This window comes from Myodes glareolus, chromosome 21, assembly GCF_982192425.1.
Source record: "Myodes glareolus chromosome 21, mMyoGla1.1, whole genome shotgun sequence".
NCBI lineage: Eukaryota > Metazoa > Chordata > Mammalia > Rodentia > Cricetidae > Myodes > Myodes glareolus.
Genome location: NC_142046.1, coordinates 6,211,263 through 6,230,261, shown reverse-complemented (window position 1 = coordinate 6,230,261; position 18,999 = coordinate 6,211,263). Strand labels below are relative to the sequence as shown.

Genomic DNA, 18,999 nt, shown 5'->3' with positions numbered 1-18,999 from the left:
CTTGCTTTCTCTTCACGTTGCTTGTGCTCCCCCAACTCTGGTCAAGTTACAAGTGATACTGTGTGCTGAATACTGCCACACAGAACAGCATCAGTAGCCAAAGCTGTTTAAAGTGTTGAAATTGAGAAGTGTTGTGTTATTACATGACTCAGCCCTTAGCAAATGTACATTCCAGACATCTCCAGCCTCCTGTCCAAGGCCATCTAGGACCCAAACCCTGAGAAGTCAAGTTTATCTTCGTAGTGTTTCTGTGTCATGAAGTTTCACTGACTCCTTTTCTCATTCATTCTATTCTGCCACCCCTGCTCACACCCTACTTTCTCTATTTTTTTTTAACCTTCTAAATAATCAGCAGGGAACTTCCCAAAATGCAAACTGCCTTTAATATCTCCAGTAGCTCCCCACTACTTTGAGGCTCCTTCGCCTGGGCCTCCACCTGACTTACAGACTTACTCTCCTTCCTAAACATTGTCTTTCTGCTTCTGCACAGCAAATCCCTATCTGTTCCTGCATAGTTGTGTCCCCCACCTTCTTGTCTCCTTTGCACACCTTCAGTGGTAGAGCAATATGTCCCACAACTGTAAGGCATTTTGACAATTCAGGATCCTTATTGGAGTTACTTTAGTCTCAAATACTAAGATTGACTGCTGTATGGGGGTTCCTTTCTCAGATGGTATAGCTTTAAGATGGAGGTTTCTGCCAAGATACACTTCTGGACATGGGAACCTTGAGCCAGGAAAAGTATGGAGCTAGTTAGCCAGCAAATGTGGACCCCAGAAGTATGTCCTCCACCCTATATGGTCTCAACTGTGCTCTGGAGCCACCGTCCAGGCCTCTCTAAGAGTGCCTATCCCAGGCTGGGCCCAAGGATTAGCAGGTAGACAAGCCAGGCAGGGGCCAATAAGACAGTTTATGGTGGTTCTGAAGGTCTGGGCAAGCGGGGAGTTGAGGGGCATGGTAGAAAAGCAATACTCACATTTACAGAAGTGAGGATTAAAGAGTGTTAATAGAGGGCCTGGGTACCTGCATCCATAGGATGTAGAGATGTTAAAAGGAACAGCCAGAGAGTAAGAAACCTCAGGAAAGACATCCCTGCCCTTCCCACTGCTTTGCCTAGGGCCAAACAAGTATCCCAGGACCCAGGTGTTTGAGCTAAGTCTACTCTTGAGTTCCTTCCCTCCCAGTACCACTTTGCTGTTGCTTCTCCCATCTCCAACTGATCTGCCTTTCCAAACATAATTCTGCCTTCTCCTTGGGAAAACCTTCCATAGATTTTAAGCACTGGACTATCTCACCCGTCAACCACAGCACTGTACTTCTCAGGGAGAGCCACATGCACCCATCTCTTTCTTAAACATGACAATCTGTACCTCTATGTTCTTCCCACATGTGGTTGACACATTTCAGCTTTGCCTGATGTGCATATGTGGCAGCACATGCTGGTCATGACTGGTGCTGGAGGATGGGAAAGGAACACGCAATCATAAAACTGCTTTGTACAAAGCAATGCCGTTTGTACCAAAATATTTAATGAATATGCTGTTAAAACGAACAAAAGAGATAGTAATACAATTTTACTGGTTTATATTTCAGTTCATAAAGTTGACGCACAAACTACCCTAGCACAATGTTCACACACCTAGTTTTAGATGGGCTTACAGCTGGTGTGGTAACTGAACAAGACAGACACTGGAAGTGGTGGGGGATGGTATGGGGAAGGGTTGGCCACTTGTTATCTCCCCACTGTAGATCTCTCATCAAGCATTAGTAAAGCCAACAGGGAAAGAGAAAATGACTCAAGAGTCCTTATATACAAAGCCATGCCACCTCCACGGGCAGAAAGAACGAACCTCTCTGAGACCACTTGTCAGCATATCACCACATAAATTAAGTCAAAAGGTTTTGTTTTTTTAATTTTTTAAAAGTGCTAAAACCACTAATTTATAGCTTTTGAAGTGAGACTCTGCAGCCCATCTGACCAGTGAGATCCACACCTGCCACTCTGGGGAAGACAGGCCAGGAAGTAGGACCATATAGTGTATGCATACTCTCTTGTGTATCTGGACACACAGCTCAGTCTTCCCCACTTGTGCAAACATTAGAGGTGAAGGAGCTCTTGCCAGCTCTCACAATGGCAGAAAGAACAGGAAGTGCCTCATAACCACAGATGGCAGTGGCTGTCAGTGCAGGGTACTGGGAAAGGTATATATATATATAATTTATGCTAATACATACACACACACATATGTACACAGGACACATTAAACAAAGTAAGAGCTGTCTACATGATTGATTCAATCTCACAGTCGTGTGGCCCATGCCAGCCTTCTGAAGTTGTTTTGGCATCTTAAAAAAAAAAAAAGACAGGACTATGAGAGTTGCATAGAATTGCTCAGAAATGTGAATAACACCAAATCAAAACCTGTGCACTATACTGATTAACAAAATTAGGTGACTTGAGCCATTACTACAAAGCTCTTCTACTCAAACAAAGTGCTTCTCGTCTCTCTGGGGACTTCTGCCAGCACTGAACCCCTGCCCCTAACCTAAAGGATAAAGAGTGTGTGTGTGTATTCTTGTCTTTTTAAATAAAGAGTTTTTAGAAAACAAAACAAAAAACTAACACATTGTAGGATGCTTCAACTCTGACTGGGTGAGGTGCTCGTATACGGCAGAGGCCTGGATGGCCCTCAGGCAGGTGCATGTCCAGAGCATCAGTGGGGCTGGCAGCCTGCTGCAGGAGCCCTGGCCCACTGACCTACCAACTTGCTATACAGCTTTGAGCTAGGTACATTCTGGTCCTGGAACATGTCACAGAATCACACATCTGGCCAAAGAAGGCAACCAAAGGTGGTGTGTTTTCTGGAGGTGTCTGGAGGCAGCAGCTAGTCTCAGCATGTCTCTTTCCCTTGAACTCCAGTTGCTGTCTTTATGGAGTTCAGTGTGCGGTTAAACCAGGTCTTCTTGGCTGCCTGCACCTCACTGAGGGCAAGGCCCAAGTGGTGTTCCAAGTCCTGTAGAGATAACAGAGAATGTGAGCCTCTGCAGAGCTGAACCAAGAGCTCTGTTCACTCATCCTTCTGAGGCAAGTTTGCAGTGCCTACGGATCTGGAAGCTTTTCTAGTAAAGCCTTTTCTTGCCTAGCCTGTTACTACAACCACATGATTGACTGTTAGGCACATCATCATCTAGTTAAATCGCCTATAAATCCAAACCACTCAGTATGGCATTTGAGATGCTTTACAGTCCGGACCCTGGTTTTCATCCCTTTCCTGAGACTCCTCACTAGGCAGGCCTCTTCTCCCTTAGGTTGTTGTGGTCTGAGCAGTTACCTCAGCCCAGAATGCTCATTGCTCTTGTCCTTCTGCAGCTGCTCTGTCTGCTCTCTGACCACAGTTTAGAGACTATCTTGGTGATTTTTTTTTTTTTTGATTGTCCGGGGCGGTCCCACAAACTGTCCCAAAACCAAGGGCAGAACCTGACAAAAATGGACATGTCCAGTAATGGCCTCTGACATGGTATAGCTGATCTGAAGTTTTAGACTTGAACCACTGATGCTGCCCTAGTGATAAGGATGGCTGGAGGCTCATATAAATTAGGAAATATGCCCAAGGTAACAAAACTAGTTAAGAGATGAGTGTTTGGACAAAAAGGTTTGCATTTGTTTAGACCCCACCCCCATATATATCTTATATAAAATTTTTATATTCAGTATATCCCGACAAACAATAGGACTTTCATTTCTGTAGAGACACCAGGAGCCTTAGGTGTAGGGAGATTACTAACCCAGACTGAATGGGGGAGATACAGTTTTTAAACAGTTCCTCTATGCCCCACTAAAAACACTGAAGCTCTCTTGGTAATTCTTAAAGTCCAGATCCTTAAGTCAGGCTAAATGGTTAAGCATGCTCTGGTAAAGAGGATTGTGTTCTCCCCAGAAGGGCTATGGTCAAATTTAAGTGGTGGTGGGGAACAAGACATACCAAATCACACAAGTCGTTTCTGGGGTCTCTAGTACACATCAGGAACCTGGACTGCTATGGAGGGTGTGCACCTTCATGAATTGCTGTTACCTGGATCTTGCACTCGGCTTCTACCAACTGTAGTTTAGTCTGGGCCAGTTCCAGCTCCATCTCCCGCAGCTGGTTCTTGAGTGTCTCTTTTTCTTCATCCGTGTCTTCATCTGAAACCCCCTTGGCTGAGCTGGTACCCTTCACTCTTCCTTCTTTACTAAAGAAGTCTCGGCAGCGGTCACAGTCATCTACCTTTTGCTGGAGTGAACACGGAAAGTGAAAAGACCCAAAAGACAGCACCCTGTCAAGTACTTTGTGCCTCAGTGTTTCTTGTGAGTATCAGAAAAGTCCATTTACCTTGGGAAACTGTCAGAAACCTACTTCAAAGACTATCTGGTTGGTGTTCCAGACCCAATGTAGACTGTGTGGAGTTCTGGGGTAAGAGAAGAAAGGCTCACATACAAGGACCTTCACTAACTGGGCATAAAGAGATACTATCCAACTGGGAATGGTAGGATATGGTGGTCTGTGCTTGTTCAGGGGAGCCTTGATAATATAGGAGAATGGGTAAATACTAATACTAGTATAGAGAAGTAGGGCACAAAACTGGATATAGATGCTGGAGAAATGGCTCGTAGTTAAGAGCATGCGATGCTCTTCCAAGGGGACTTGAGTTTGATTTTGGCACTATATCAGGCGACTTACAACCTCTTGCAGTTCTAGCTCTAGGGCCCTCCATAGGCCCCTGTGCTCAAATACACTTATCTACCCCATAATAATAAAAATAAAAAACTGTAATTATTAAAAATATAAAAAGTACTCTTAAAATAATAAAAAATAACAAGGAATGTTAAACAATCACAAATACCTTGCATTTCACCAAAAAAGGATGCCACTGGGAAAAAATTATATTATACCACCAAAACCAAAACAAAACCATACCTTGAATTTAGAGATGTAAATGTTTAAAGAAAGCATAATTTGGGATGAATGCAATTTTATAAACTAAGACTAAGAAAGGCTGGAACTGTGGTGTGAGGGGGTTTTTAACTCATCCAGAGTCTGCAGGCAGCAAGAACCCCCACCTCAAGCAATACTTGATGCAGCTTTCCTAGTGATCTTCACCATAGGCACCCAAGTATGAGATCTAAAAGCCAGAGCACATTTGGTCTCATTCTCAATCCTTCCAGAGGAAACAGACATGGAAGCTGTTGAGTACCGAGCTTAAGCCTGTGAAAGGCAGTTTATCTGGATTGCTCAGTCTGACGCACTTGGACCTATGTGTTAAGGACAGGCCATAGTATGAACTGGAGGGTATGAAATCTCTTTAGTTAAGAAGTCTTACCCGAATTTTCTCAATTTCTACTTTATTGGCTGTCTGCTGCTTCTCCAGTCTTTCACTCAATTGAGAACAAATCTAAAGAAACATAAAACCACAGACATTTGTTCAATATCACCTACATAAGTTGGACTTTGGATAAATTCTATCAACACCTGGAATATGCTGTGAGTGCACAGGTGAAGTGGGAACTGGCCTACAAGGTTCTCTATAGGCCCCTTTGAGATCCGTGGTATAGAAGGGAAGTGTTCAGTATGGTTCTGTGATTGTGAAATTATACCAGCCTTGGAGGGGTGATATGTTAACATTTAGATCCACTCATCACCTGAAACATTCATGTACCCCTATATGCTAGCATTTGCCAAGCATGCCTACCTACTGCCTAACTCAACAATATTCCCAGCTGGGGATCAGCTTGCTTAGTTTACACATAAGACTGAGGTTAAGAAGAGGGACTTGAAGCCAGTGTGCTGCTGCACTGAGGCCAGAGTGCAGTTTCCTTACCATGTGCACAGCCCAGGTCTTGGGGTAAAGAAACTCACCTGCTTATAGTCACCAATGATAGAGCTGTTTTTTTTAATCTCTGATTCTGCCTTGTCAAGTTCCCGGCGGCACATTTCCTTTAACTGCACACATTAAACAAAAGTTAATGTTTTAAGTGAAAAAGGAAGCTTGGTTATCATTTGCATAGTGCTGGGCCTTCCAAATAGTGCTTCACCTACCTCTGACTGGGCTTAGTTCCCCCCACACCCATCTCCTTCCTCCTCCTCTCAGTGCAACACTAATCCTCTGTACTTAAAGACAATAGAGGGAGAAAAGTAACACTTCAGAAAATGCTGGTGGTCAGTTCCAACAGGGCTTCTGCTGAAGTCAGTTCAGCACTGTTCAAGGGACAGTGCAGGAAAAAAGACACAGATGGAAACGCCCAGGATTAGAGGGCAGATCACACAAAATGAGCTTAGACAGGCTCACCCTGGCCAGTCCTGCCTGAGATAGCAGCTGTGAAGGGACCTGCAAGAGTGCAGAGGGAGGGGGTGGGACTTCATTTTGGATCCCATGGTACCCTCAGCTCTTTGTGTATTCTATGACAGAGGTAGGTATCCAAGGACCCACTGTCCGGGTTCTCCAGTGCTGAGAGTGGTTCCAGCTGAACCCACCAGTATTTGCAAAATTCAGGTGTCAGGGATTGGGGTAGGATTCCCTCACCTGTGCAGACTCCTCTTCTAACCGCCTCTTCTCATCTTCTGCATCAATCAGCTTCTGTTTGGTCATCAGCAACTCTTTATTCAGTGCATCTGCTTTTTCCTCTGCCTGAAACATTGAGGAGATGCCATCACCATGCATTCACTAAGAGCTTGGAACTTGGAAGGGTATGATCCCATTTTAAGAAAGTAGGAAAGCAAACCCAGACAGGAATGGTATGCCCAAGGTCATACCTAGACTACCTGAAGTGTGTGATAGTGCAGGGCAGTGGTCAGGGGCTGAGCTTTTGACTTGTCTCAAATCTCACAGCTGGGTGACTTGACACTTGAATGAGTAAGTTACGGAGAACCTTTCTAAGGTCCAGGCTCTCCAGTGCCTAGGCTTAGAGGGAACACTGGAACGGTAGCTGTAAATTTTAAAGAGTTTTCTCATTTCTTTTGTGCATCCAAATAGTCTTGCATGTGTTCTTGCTAAAGTTATTCAATAGAGAAGGCTGCTTTCTTCAGGTACTTTGTGTAATTTTAAATGGCCATGTGCTACCGTAGTCTTTGCTAGCACACACAGATGTCTGTTGAGTGGAGATCTGAATCTCAGGGAAAGATCCCTGTGGTCCCTGACTCTGACCTGTCACAGATAACTGAAGAGTATTTGTCATGCTGGACAGCAATCAAGGAAGCGAGGGATGGCCTTTTCTGTCCCTTCCTAGACAACTTTTCCAGGCTTCTCTGACATTAAACAGTGTTGATTGCACTCTTGGGCTTCCCATGGGGAACTGAGACAGGCCTGACACTAGCACACTCAGCTGACTGTTGATGACCTGCAGACAGACTGTGCTGGCACAAATAGAGGTGAGTGGTGTCCTTTCTGAGATCACACACTACTTTCTCCTCTATTGCAAACCCAAGAGGCAGTCACAACAAAATGAAGACAGCAGGCCACAAGGAGAAGAACACAGCTTGTTGACACTCTTGAGCATAGTTGGGTCACTCTTTCCTGCACCCATTATCACTGCCATGGAGGAGGTGACTCAATGACGCTGACTCCAAGCATGGGTCAGTTAGGGGAAGAGTTGATCTAGCTGCAGGTTTGCTTTCATAGGGGCAAGGTAGTTGGTGATGGTGGTGGGGATCTTCTCCTAAGCCCCCACAAGCCAGAAGGCAGAGTTGGACTCTCCACAGCACCTATTCCACCACTCTAGCTGACTCTCAGCACTGTGTTGATGGGAAGGTGTGCTGAGGCTGACTGCCCCAGCCAGTCTTCTGATGGAGCCCCACTTGTTACAGTTACTCTATTTACATAAGCAGCTGAGATGAGAACATCTGGGGATAATATATATAAATCCCAGCTTCTACTTCAGGTCATGAAGGGTGAACAGAACCACACTGACTCTTCCTCTGCAATCAGAAAACTGGACTACATCTGGGAAACAACTGTTCCATAGGAGGAAAGAAGAAATCATGTACATTCTCCTATCACTGGGGCTCTGTCAGAGGCCAGAGGATGAATGAAAGGTTAAGTGTCCTGGGTGGCTGAAGTGCAGAAGCAGTGGGAGAAGTCACAATGGTCTATAAGGTGATAGAAGACCAAGAAAATACCTAATTAAACAAAGGATGCAGCAAAAGAGAAAAAAAGCAAGCAGGATAGAAAACTTATTCCTGTCTGGATATAACAAAGAAGACAAAAAAGATAACTGCCCTGCAGCACACACAGACTTTAAAGAAGGAAGGACAATGGAGATACATACAGATGCTCCCCCCACATAAAATTCCGTAAGTTGGAAGTAAAGTGGGCGCATAGCTAACTTTTACAAAAACAGTCCTCACCCAGAGTTTCACAATTTTAAATGATGATTTTTAAAAAGGTTTGCAGTAAATTTTAAAATCTTAAGATAGTAGAAACTGTGCAGATTAAATCTCCACAAAATAGAGATTTTGAATAAAACAAACAGAACAAAACAAACACAGCTGGTTTTTGGAAAGACCACCCTTACTAATATAATGAGGTGGGGTGGGGTGGGCACAACCCAGTATTGGTGCAAAAGGAACACTGCTATAGATTCATAAACACCAGCAGTCAGATCTACAGGCTTGGTCATCAAGGACCAGGTGCTTAAAGCACAACATAAAAATGAAGACCAGCTAAGCAGTATACACCTCTAATCCCAGCATTTTGGGAAACAGAAGCATGGAAACTACCCGAATTCCAGGCTAGTGGCTCACAATTTCCAAGTTGTAAGCCTTACATCCGAGTTTACTGGATTACAAGTTCAAGGCTCACTTGGACAGTTTAGTAAGGCCCTTGTCTCAGAACAAGGAACAAGAGCTCAGTTGCAGCTCAGGGTAGAGTGCTGGCCTGGCAGGTGTAAAGCCCCAGGTTCAGTTCTTACTATTATAAACCAAGGATGAAACTCTACTGGGACTTATCATACATTATAATGTAGAACAGAGTACAAGTATCTCTGCTCCTCAAAACTACCCCCAAAACTAACCACGAAATGATGCTCTATACCTAGTACTGCTCCAAAGACCTTAGCAAGTATGGAAGGCAGAAGAAAAGAGAAGAACATGAAGTTAAATGGTCTTCATTCTGAGATACAATAGTATGTGAAAAATGCCCCACCCCCAACCCTGACTAGACTCATCAGATTTTGACAAGGTATGGCACACAATTACTTGTGTTTCCAGAGATCACCAGCCACGCAGTGGCGCACACCTTTAATCCCAGCACTCGGGAGGCAGAGGCAAGCATATTTCTGAGTTTGAGGCCAGCCTGGTCTACAGGGTCAGTTCTATGACAGCAAAACCCTGTCATGGAAAAACAAACAAACCCACCACTATTTGTAACATACTGAAACAGGGGCTCTCATGTGAATTGGAAACTGCAAAGCAGTGCTGAGAGGAACCGAAGGCATGTTTATACAAAGCTGACAGGCCATGGTTGGGGGCTCAGCTGCTGCTCACATGTCAAGTCCTGCCACAAATTGACAGATTCCACAAAACCTGACTTAAAATCCCAGCAGGCATCTATTTCTAGAACCTGAAAAACAGACTGTGACTTTACAAAGAATTTAAAGCAGCCAAGTGAGCTTTAAAAAAAAACAAAGTCAGACAACTTCAATGACTTCATTTTAAGATTCATTAGAAAGCTTCTGAAATCAAGGAAGTGTGGTCCTGACATAAGGATGGAACAGCTGGAGTGCCAATTAGACCAAGGAATGCAGAGTCAGCTGATGTTTGTAGAGGGGTCTGAGGTGGTACAGGAAGTCTAGTAACCTGCTGGACTCAGCACCTAGCTCCTATGTTGGTTTTTGCTCTAATGCCATACTGTCTCAAGGCAGAGGAACATCCACTTGCACAGAGGAGAAAACCTTTCTGGGATTACCAGAGTTAAATGACTAGAAATCTCTCCACAGCTGTAAATGGCACAAAGAGGCAGATGGTCAAACTTATTACTTCCATTTCGTGGTCAGTGAAAGGGGACCATGGTCCTGTATATTGGGCTGTTTTGAAGGCTCACAAAAATGGTGTATGGAGTGCCTGGAACAGTGTCTAGAGAAATGCTACATCTTACGGATCAGACTCATTAATCTTCTTTAGCTTGTGATATAGTTAGGACATCAGATCATAGAACCTTGGCTGTTTCTGTATCTATTAAGGAGCTCCATAATAAAGAAAAAGTCTCCCTACCTCCCTCCCTTCCTTCCTGGAAGAGGTAGCAAAGTTCTTAAGAGATTACCAAAAGCTCTGTGAAATGCTATAAACTGTGTCTGGCGCCATGGGAGAGACTGCTAGAGTTTTCATTGTTTCTACTTCTGGTGTCAGGAATGTAGCCTGGTTTTCTGACTACAGTGCCAGGATAAAGACATCTAAAAAAAGATTTACACAGCTTAGAGACAGGCTCAAAAATCCAAGTTCAGTTACGGGGTGGTAGTGGCACACACACATTTAATCCCAGCAACAGGGAGGCAATGGCAGGTGGATGTATAAATTTAAGGCTAGCCTGGTCTATAGAGTAAATTCCAGGTCAGTTAGGGCTACACCGAGAAACCTTGTCTCAAAAACAAAACAAAAACAACAACAACAACAAACAAACAAACCCCAAAAAACAAAACAAAAGAATGTAAGTCTAAACTCTACCATAGACCACTGAATGGCTGCTATCACTGGTTCGTAGAGTAGAATATGTCACAGCTCAAGCGGAAACTCACCTAAGACTTTGGCCAACCTGCCACTGCTGTATACTTTCCATACTGCTTTGATTTTCACTTCCTTTCTGCACCATCCACAGCTGGGAGAGAAGTGTGAGGTTATCTTTGCAGCTCTGCTCCATTTACATCAGCTCCCTCTAGTCTCCAGGCAGAAACACCTGAGCAGTGACAGTGCCGTGCAGGTTTCTAGACAGGAAGTAGACTTAACCCCGACAAGCAGGCCTGTGGCAGAACAGCAGTGAGAGCCCAGGTGCTGGTCATGGGGAGCTAATGGCCTTGAACTGTTCTCACTGCAGCTGGGGAAAGAAGCCCTTTTTGGTGTCTGACAGAAGTCAGGATTCTGACCCTGATGTTCTTTGCGGCATTTTTTTCTTGAGCAGTATGTAAAATTATGTAGTCCTGACATTATGTAGTCCTGTGCCACAACCATTACTCCTCTTGCCCAGACCTCCGTGTCCAAGATGCATAGAAAGCAAACTAGGTGATTACAGCCCAGGTCTGTCTGAAAATTTCAATTTCTGAAGAAAATGAAAAAGAACCACTACCATATTTTCCTTTAATATTTTATCAACTCTGAGAAATTAATAAAAGTGCTTGTTTTTAAGGAAGTATACTACATGTACACCATTTGTATACGTGGATGGACATCAGAGACTTTCTAAAGTCCATACTCTCTCTACAGATGAAATTATATATGAGTGTGAAAGGTCTAAGTCTATTGCTATAATCTCAGCAAACCAACAAAGAAGTCGTCTCAGGGTACCGGGCAATTAAATCTAGGGACTTAAAATCAGGGGCCACATCCAATCTACCTCCAATTTTTGTAAATAAATTTTTATAGAAAACAACCATACTCATTCTTTTATCTGTAAACTGGTTTTGTATCAATAGTGGAATCAACTAGCAGTAATAAATACCACAGGCCCTCAAAATCTTAAACTTTTTTTTTTTTTTTTTTTTTTGGTTTTTGTTTTTCGAGACAGGGTTTCTCTGTAGCTTTGGAGCCTGTCCTAGAACTAGCTCTTGTAGACCAGGCTGGCCTCGAACTCATAATGATCTGCCTTCCTCTGCCTCCCGAGTGCTGGGATTAAAGGCGGGCACCACAAATAAGTCTGCCATTCCTATGCAATGAATGAGACTACTTCTTCTAAGGGAAGCTTGTGGTACAGAATGCAGAAAGTCATTGTCAGGATGAGAGAAATGAACAAAAGTGGAATTATCTGCCAGTAGACAGTAGACAGCATTGAACTAAATTCCCATGAGCAGTGTCACTGAGCAGGCCTCTAAAAGGAAGAGGGACTAAACCTCTGTGTGTCTTAGTGTGGACTCCAAGAAGCTATGAGAACTGAATGCTGCTAACTGATACCATGAGAATTAGTAAGATCCCCCATCCCAAAACAACAACACTTCACAACCTTGGGAAAACAGGGAGGCTCTGTGAGCACTGAGAATGTACAGAGGATATCAGGGCAGCGGCAAAGTGGAGGAAAGTCAACACTGAACTTCATGGGAAGAATCAGCATCCCTGCTGTGAGCCTTCCCCTCACACCCATCACACTTACATTATCCAGGTCCTTCCGCAGTGCAATCTTGCTAGTGACCAGCTCATGAGCCAAGTCATCATTTTCCTGTTCCAACCTCATGTTAGCTTCTTGCAGCCGCCTATTCTCCCGCTGTAGGAGGGAAATAAGTCAGTTATGAACATAAAAAAGAAATCAAATGGAAATGATAGTTTTTCATGGGCCAAGCTTCAAAACAAGTCTCCAAATCCCATAAAGGCGCACACCACCCACCAATCCAGGTATTTTCTAAATAAACTATTTCTAACTTCCTATCTCCACAAAGACACATAACTGACTGAAGCGGCCTTGTCAAGCAGCACTCTCTGGCTGACTGTGAGGAAAGAACAAGGAACCTGGGCAGCTGCTTTGAAGCAGAACAGCTATTATTTTGTCATTTGCAAACTCAATCTGAAAACTAGTCTTTAAACAGTAGAATTGAATTTTTTGGAAAGATTCGATAAAACTAGTTATGGGTACAAGTCTGTGAAGTCAAGGTTGTAAAACAAACCTCAAACCGCTCAAGGGGGTCTTCCTGTTGGGCCTGCTGCTCCCTCATGGTGTGGTACTCCTTTTCAAACTTCTTCAGCTTCTTCTGACTAATCTGCCAAGGAAGTCACAGCACAGATGAAGAACCTGATGATGGTGGTGCTTACTGCCACTGACCTGGGCAAACCCAATTACTATGGACATGGCATTTACTACTTTGGGATGAAAATATAAGCCCAAGACTCTGTCAGGAACATTTGGCTCCCCAAGTTATTACTAACAGTGCTCTATGGAACACCTTACAGATGGCTTTGCCTACTTAAGTCTGGGATCTGTTTGATCCTAGTAAGCCACCATTTTCTGTAGCACATACCAGCAGTGTCAAGAAATGCTTCACACCGAGACCCTCCCTCTCCAGGCAAACCATTTCCTCATCTGAGGGATCAAGAAGTTCTGTTTCATGATTAACAATGTTAAGAGGGAATTGGTCTGAAAGCCTGGCCACTGGATTCCTTTCAAAGCCCAAGCCCACCACACTCTGAAAATTCCCAAGCCCTGTTTCCACTATACTGGTTCCCTCTGTGCTGCCTCCAACAGGTACATTTCTCTCTGCCCTTTGAAGCAGATCTCACTGTTCCACCTTGTCCTTTCTTACTGTAAGCCACAGGCTAAACCTTGATCCTCACTACTCTAGACAAAGGATGTTCCCGAAGCCACCATGCTTCTTTCTCACTTTCCCTGAGTCTTCCTTCTCCCCTAGATTTTCATATTCCATCTTTGTGAACTGGCAGGCACTTCTCTTCCTTCAATCCTAAGTAAGTGAACTTCAGGAATTAGCTCTCCTTTGTTCAATTCCTTCTAAAAAGCTAACTTATTCTCTGTGGGAATTTGTTTGTTGTTGTTTTTTAAATTTTTCTGTATAACAGCCCTGGCTGTCTGGAACTTGCTATGTAGACCAGACTGGCTTTGAATCCAGAGATTTACTTACTTCTGCCTCCCTAGTGCTGGAATTAAAGGCATATGCTACCAAGCTCAGCCATTCTCTTGTGCTTTTAAAATTACATATACATTATATAAATTATACATACATATATATAACTACATACATTTTAAAGTATGAGCTATTACAGATAGCATGATAAAGCAGACATGTTCAGCTTAGAAAATGACTATAAGCCTAGTGCTTCTTTGTTCTCAAAGCTTCAATTATCAGCATTAAATTACTCATTTTCCAATCTGCTCCTGGCCCACAGGTCCAGGGAACTACAGATGAAGAGATTCAAGCAGCAGTGGTAAGCAGGTACACGCCTGCAGCATGCTGGCAGTAGTGCTGGCATTTCTTTCTGCTCATGCTTTGATCCAGCTCAAGCACCTTGGAGCATCCTCTCTCACTTGCTCTGACTTCTGTATGGGCTATGAGCAAATGTGCCTCTACTAGAGCTGTACTTCTGGAATCTGGCATTGCTATCCTAGAGCTGGTGGTCAGGGTGCAATCTCTGGCTCTGGCTACAGTCTCCACAAAGATTCCCATTAAACACTTAAAGGAGACCACAGGCTGGAGAGGGATAGTGCTACTATACATCTCTGTGGTACCCAATATGGAGGGTAAACTTCTATTGTGCTGCTAAGTGACTCACCAAAACAAACAAACAAAAACCACATCTAAATAAGACATCTGTGCGATCAGGAAATTTATAAACAAATCCTGTCAGAAAATAATTGAGGCTCATGGGCAGCATGCTCTTCTACCAGTGCTCTTCTCAGTCTGGGCAAAAGAGAAGCGAGGGCAACAAAGACAAGGCTCCCTTGAGCTCCTTCTAGAGAAGAACAGACACCATCTCCTGCATAGCCTTCACAATCTTCAAGACACTGCTGGGTGTTGGTGGCACACACCTTTAATCCCAGCACTCAGGAGGCAGAGGCAGGTGGATCTCTGTGAGTTCGAGCCCAGCCTGGTCTACAAGAGCTAGTTCCAGGACAGGCTCCAAAGCTACAGAGTAACCCTGTCTCAAAAAACAAGCAAAGAAAAAACAAAACAATTTTCAGGACGCTTTAGCTCACTCTCATGCAAGCCTTTCCTTATAACTATCCATTTTGAAAGGCTAATTTCCAAACTTTATTATCTTCGATTAAAACTAGCAAACTCAGCATCCATGGTGTCCAAGTTCACAGTTACTCATGCTCTTCCTTCCTGCTCTATGTTCCATGTCTCTTTCACTTGTCATGCACCTCAGGACCTAATTAATGCTTGAACAGGACTCAATCAGGCCCCCCTTCAGGGTCTGATATGGACCATGTTCTTTGTGGAACATTCATGACAGGAATATCTAGATTCCAATATACACATTCTCCCAAGACAGCTTTATTGTGACATTTCTGTCACACAGTAACCATGAAAATACTTAAGCAGAGACACAGTCTCCACTCAAACAGTTAAGACTCACTTCTTGTAGTTAAACTTGCAAGGATGAGTTATTCACTCTGCTTCAGAGTTCAGAAGGCTTACAGCTTCACACAAAGAGGTACTGTCATCCTTCAGCAAGATTAAAATAGAAACTGAATTGCTCTGTTTAAAGTTTCTTTCAAGAAAAAGAAACCAAACTGCAGGCCCAAGTGTGGGATGGTAACTGAAGTCCATCCCCACTACAGTCAGTGGAGAGCTCTGGGAAGTAGCCCCACTCAGGGTTTCTTGAGCACACAATCCCTCTCCCTTAGGGGTAGAGCCATGCACTCACCCCTTAGTGAAACACTCTGCAAATACTATCAGAGGGCCCTGGGACCCCTGAAACTGTCTGTAGCCCCCAAATACCATCAGAGAGCTCTGGGGCCCCCGAGATTGTCTGTGGTCCCCAGGTAAGAAGATGGTGGAAAACTAGTGCATGCCAACTGTTTTTTTTAATTTTTAATTTTAATTTTTTACGCTATTTACACTCATTCTGTGTGTTCACACATATGTCCATGTGTGCCATTACCACATGTGCTATGCATCCCATCTGTAGGTCAGAGGAAAATTTCAGGAGTTGGTTCTCTTCTTCTACCATGTGAATTCTGGGGCCCGAACTCAGGCTTGTCAGACTTGATGGCAAGCACCTTTACCTGCAGAGCTATCTCAGTGCCCACCAAACTGGTATTTGGCATAAGTTCCAATGCAGTTCCAAACACCTCTCCTTTAGCCATTCATCTGTCAGGAGAACTGGATAATGCACTTTTAAATGTCTGCTATCTGCACTGATGAAGCTGGTCCCCAGTCAGCCTCTGGAGCAGACAGTGGTATCAAGGTCCACACAGATGAAAAGAGAACTGAGAGTGGCTGCTGACCTGGGTTCTATTGAGGTGCAACCTGCTCAGCTCCATGAGTAACACACCATAGCTTCAGTCTTGGCAGATGACTTGCTCATCTGTGAAATACTAATAGTGCTTCTGAGTGTGTCTGAGAGGATCTCCTGACAGAAAACTACCATGTTCAGTGCTCAGAAGACTACGCAACACGGGGAAGTCTTCTCAATAAGCAGTAACTGTTACTTGTTGTTGCAATTATTATCTGGCAACCTATCTGAAAGAAATAGAGCAGTTCCCTCAATAAACTGTGGTATTTGAAGGAAAATGGCCCCCAAAGGGAGTGGCACATGAGGTGTGGCTCTGTTGGAGGAAGTGTGCCACCTCGGAGGTTGGCTTTGAGGTCTCATAGATGATCGAGCTACGCCCAGTGTGACAGTTCACTTGCTGTTTCCTTTGGATCAAGATGTAATGACTCTCAGCTCCAACATCATGTCTGCCTGCATGCTGCCTTGCTGCCCACCATGATGATAATGGGCCCAACCACTAAAACTGTAAGACAGCCCTAATTAAATGTTTTCCTTTGTAAGAGTTGCTATGGTCATGGCATCTCTTCACAGCAATAGAAATGTGACATGTGAATATATCAAATCACTTAAATAAAGTCCATTTTAAACCAAAAAGTTTGAACTTAGTCTGGCCGTTTAGAAGAGGAGCAGGTTTCCCAGAATGCCTTAAGAAAGTTTTGCAGAGATAGGAGGTGTCCTGGTATGGGAGCCACAGGGGAATTCAGTAAGGTGGCTTGTTAAGAGTTGCATGACAAGATTGAAGCCTAGAGTCTGGGTAACCTGGTAGGTGTTAGGGAATAAATAAGAGGTCTGGTGCAGGAGGGATCCTGATGCGAATAGGATCGATGAAGTGATTAAGAAATTGGATACTGGCCCTCCTTCCAGCTCAAGAATGCCTGGGGGCACTGCTGTGCTTTTGAGTTACCAAGGCTTATATAGAACTTTCCAGATAGTGAGATGCCTCTACATCTACTATTTTATTTACGCCTCAAAATAATTTTCTGAGACGGGTAAGGCAAAGGCTATTGCCTAATTTTAGTATCAGCTGTAACATGCATAAATAGTAACCGACAACACCACAAGAACACAGTCTGGGTGACCCTTGTTTCCTCCCATCTCTGTGGTTTACACTGACCTGATCTACCCAGATGAAGGAGACAGGCCATGCCACAAAAGGCCACAAGCAGCAGCTGCTTAAGGCATCACTACAGCAATGCTGTCTAATCTACCTGGATCACACAGCACAAAGGCCAAGGTTGGCCTTCTAAAATACTGTAAATAAACAGTATATTAAGGTTCTGTTCAAATAGCTCATATTCAGAGTCCTTTAAAGAATCAGGTATTCCTTTAATCGTGGACCATGAGACAGAATCAGGCATCTGAATCTGACCTGAATTCTTTTCTACAGTACAAGAAAAAAATTAGTAGCCAAGGCTCCAAGAGTCAAGGGAACTTAGCTTTTTAAAGGAGGAGGCTTTCTTGTTGTTGGCCTTGCACTAGCCAGCAGCATATAAGGCTCATTACAGACAAAAGAAGCACCAGAAACAAGGCACACGCCTCCTCACTAAAATCTAGTTCTATATCTGTCTTTCCTCCGGGATCAGGGAAGGAGATATCTTAATTGAGAGAGCCATTTTGGGGTTGGCAAGAGGCTTGGCTCTGGAGGGGTTCCCAGGAGTCCACGGGGATGACCCCAGCTAGGACCCTGGGCAGTGGAGGAGAGGGTGTCTGAACTGGTCTTGTCCAGTAGTCAGACTGATGACTATCTTGAATATCACCATAGAACCTTCATCTGGCGACGGATGGATATACAGACAGAGACCCACATCGGAGCACTGGACTGACCTCCCAAGGTCCAGATGAAGAGCAGAAGGAGGGAGAGGATGAACAAGGACGTCAGGACCTCGAGGGGTTGGTCCACCCACTGAGACAGTGTGCCTGGGCTAACGGGAGCCCACCAAATTCAGCTGGACTGGGACTGAACAAGCATGTGATCAAACCGGACTTTCTGAATGTGGCTGACAATGGGGGCTGACTGAGAAGCCAATGATAATGGCACTGGGATTTGTTTCTACTGCATGTACTGGCCTTTTGGGATCCTATGCTATTTGGATGCACACCTTCCTAGGCCTGGATGGGAGGGGGAGGGCTCTGGACTTCCCACAGGGTAGGGTACCTTGCCCTCTCTCAGGACTGGAGGGGGAGGGGAAAGGGTGTGGGGGGAAAAGGAGGAGAGTAGGAGGAAGAGGGAAGTAGGATTTTTGATTGGTATTATTTATGAAGTAATAAAAAATAAAATCTAGTTATCAAATGTGTGCATTAATGAACAAAGCTCTGTGGTCCTATCTAACATTAGAGGGTAGCACAGCTTTAGGTAAAGTGTTCAGAGAGCAAAGTGTCCACGCTCAGCCTTTCAGTTACAGCATCTCCATGCCATCATCTGCTGACATGCTTGATAATTTACTTCTATACTCTAGACATCTCTAAAGAGATCCATTTCACTATGTGAAGCACTATGTTTTGAGTCTGTGAGTGCCAGACGGTGATGGCATATACCTCTAATCCCGGCACTTGGGAGGCAGAGGCAGGTGGATCTCTGTGAGTTCGAGGCCAGCCTGGTCTAGGAGAGCTAGTTCCTTTCCAGGACAGGCTCCAAAGCCACAGAGAAACCCTGTCTTGAACCCCCCCCCCCCCCGCAAAAAAAAAGAGCTAGTTCCTGAACAGGTTCCAAAGCAACAGAGAAACCCTGTCTCAAAAAACAAAAAATAACACAAAAAGATTTTGAGAGCATTACCCTCATAACACTTAAAATTCCACTCCATGAAAACACCACTAACAACATAAA

At 44.2% G+C, this 18,999-nt stretch overlaps 1 protein-coding gene across 6 annotated transcripts in view; it reads right to left on the bottom strand.

Moving 5' to 3' along the window:
• Positions 1 to 1,507: 1,507 nt before the first annotated feature.
• Positions 1,508 to 18,999, bottom strand: part of Rabgap1 (RAB GTPase activating protein 1) — a 140,534-nt gene continuing 123,042 nt past the window's right edge. For all 6 annotated transcript variants that reach the window (XM_048429201.3, XM_048429204.3, XM_048429205.3 and 3 more), the window contains 7 exons: positions 12,833 to 12,925; positions 12,325 to 12,435; positions 6,559 to 6,663; positions 5,895 to 5,978; positions 5,359 to 5,430; positions 4,074 to 4,271; positions 1,508 to 3,014 (listed from right to left, as the gene is read on the bottom strand). In XM_048429201.3, the coding sequence (XP_048285158.1) occupies positions 2,892 to 3,014; positions 4,074 to 4,271; positions 5,359 to 5,430; positions 5,895 to 5,978; positions 6,559 to 6,663; positions 12,325 to 12,435; positions 12,833 to 12,925 (786 nt within the window). In that variant the 3' untranslated portion in view covers positions 1,508 to 2,891. The remainder of the gene's footprint in view (positions 3,015 to 4,073; positions 4,272 to 5,358; positions 5,431 to 5,894; positions 5,979 to 6,558; positions 6,664 to 12,324; positions 12,436 to 12,832; positions 12,926 to 18,999) is intronic.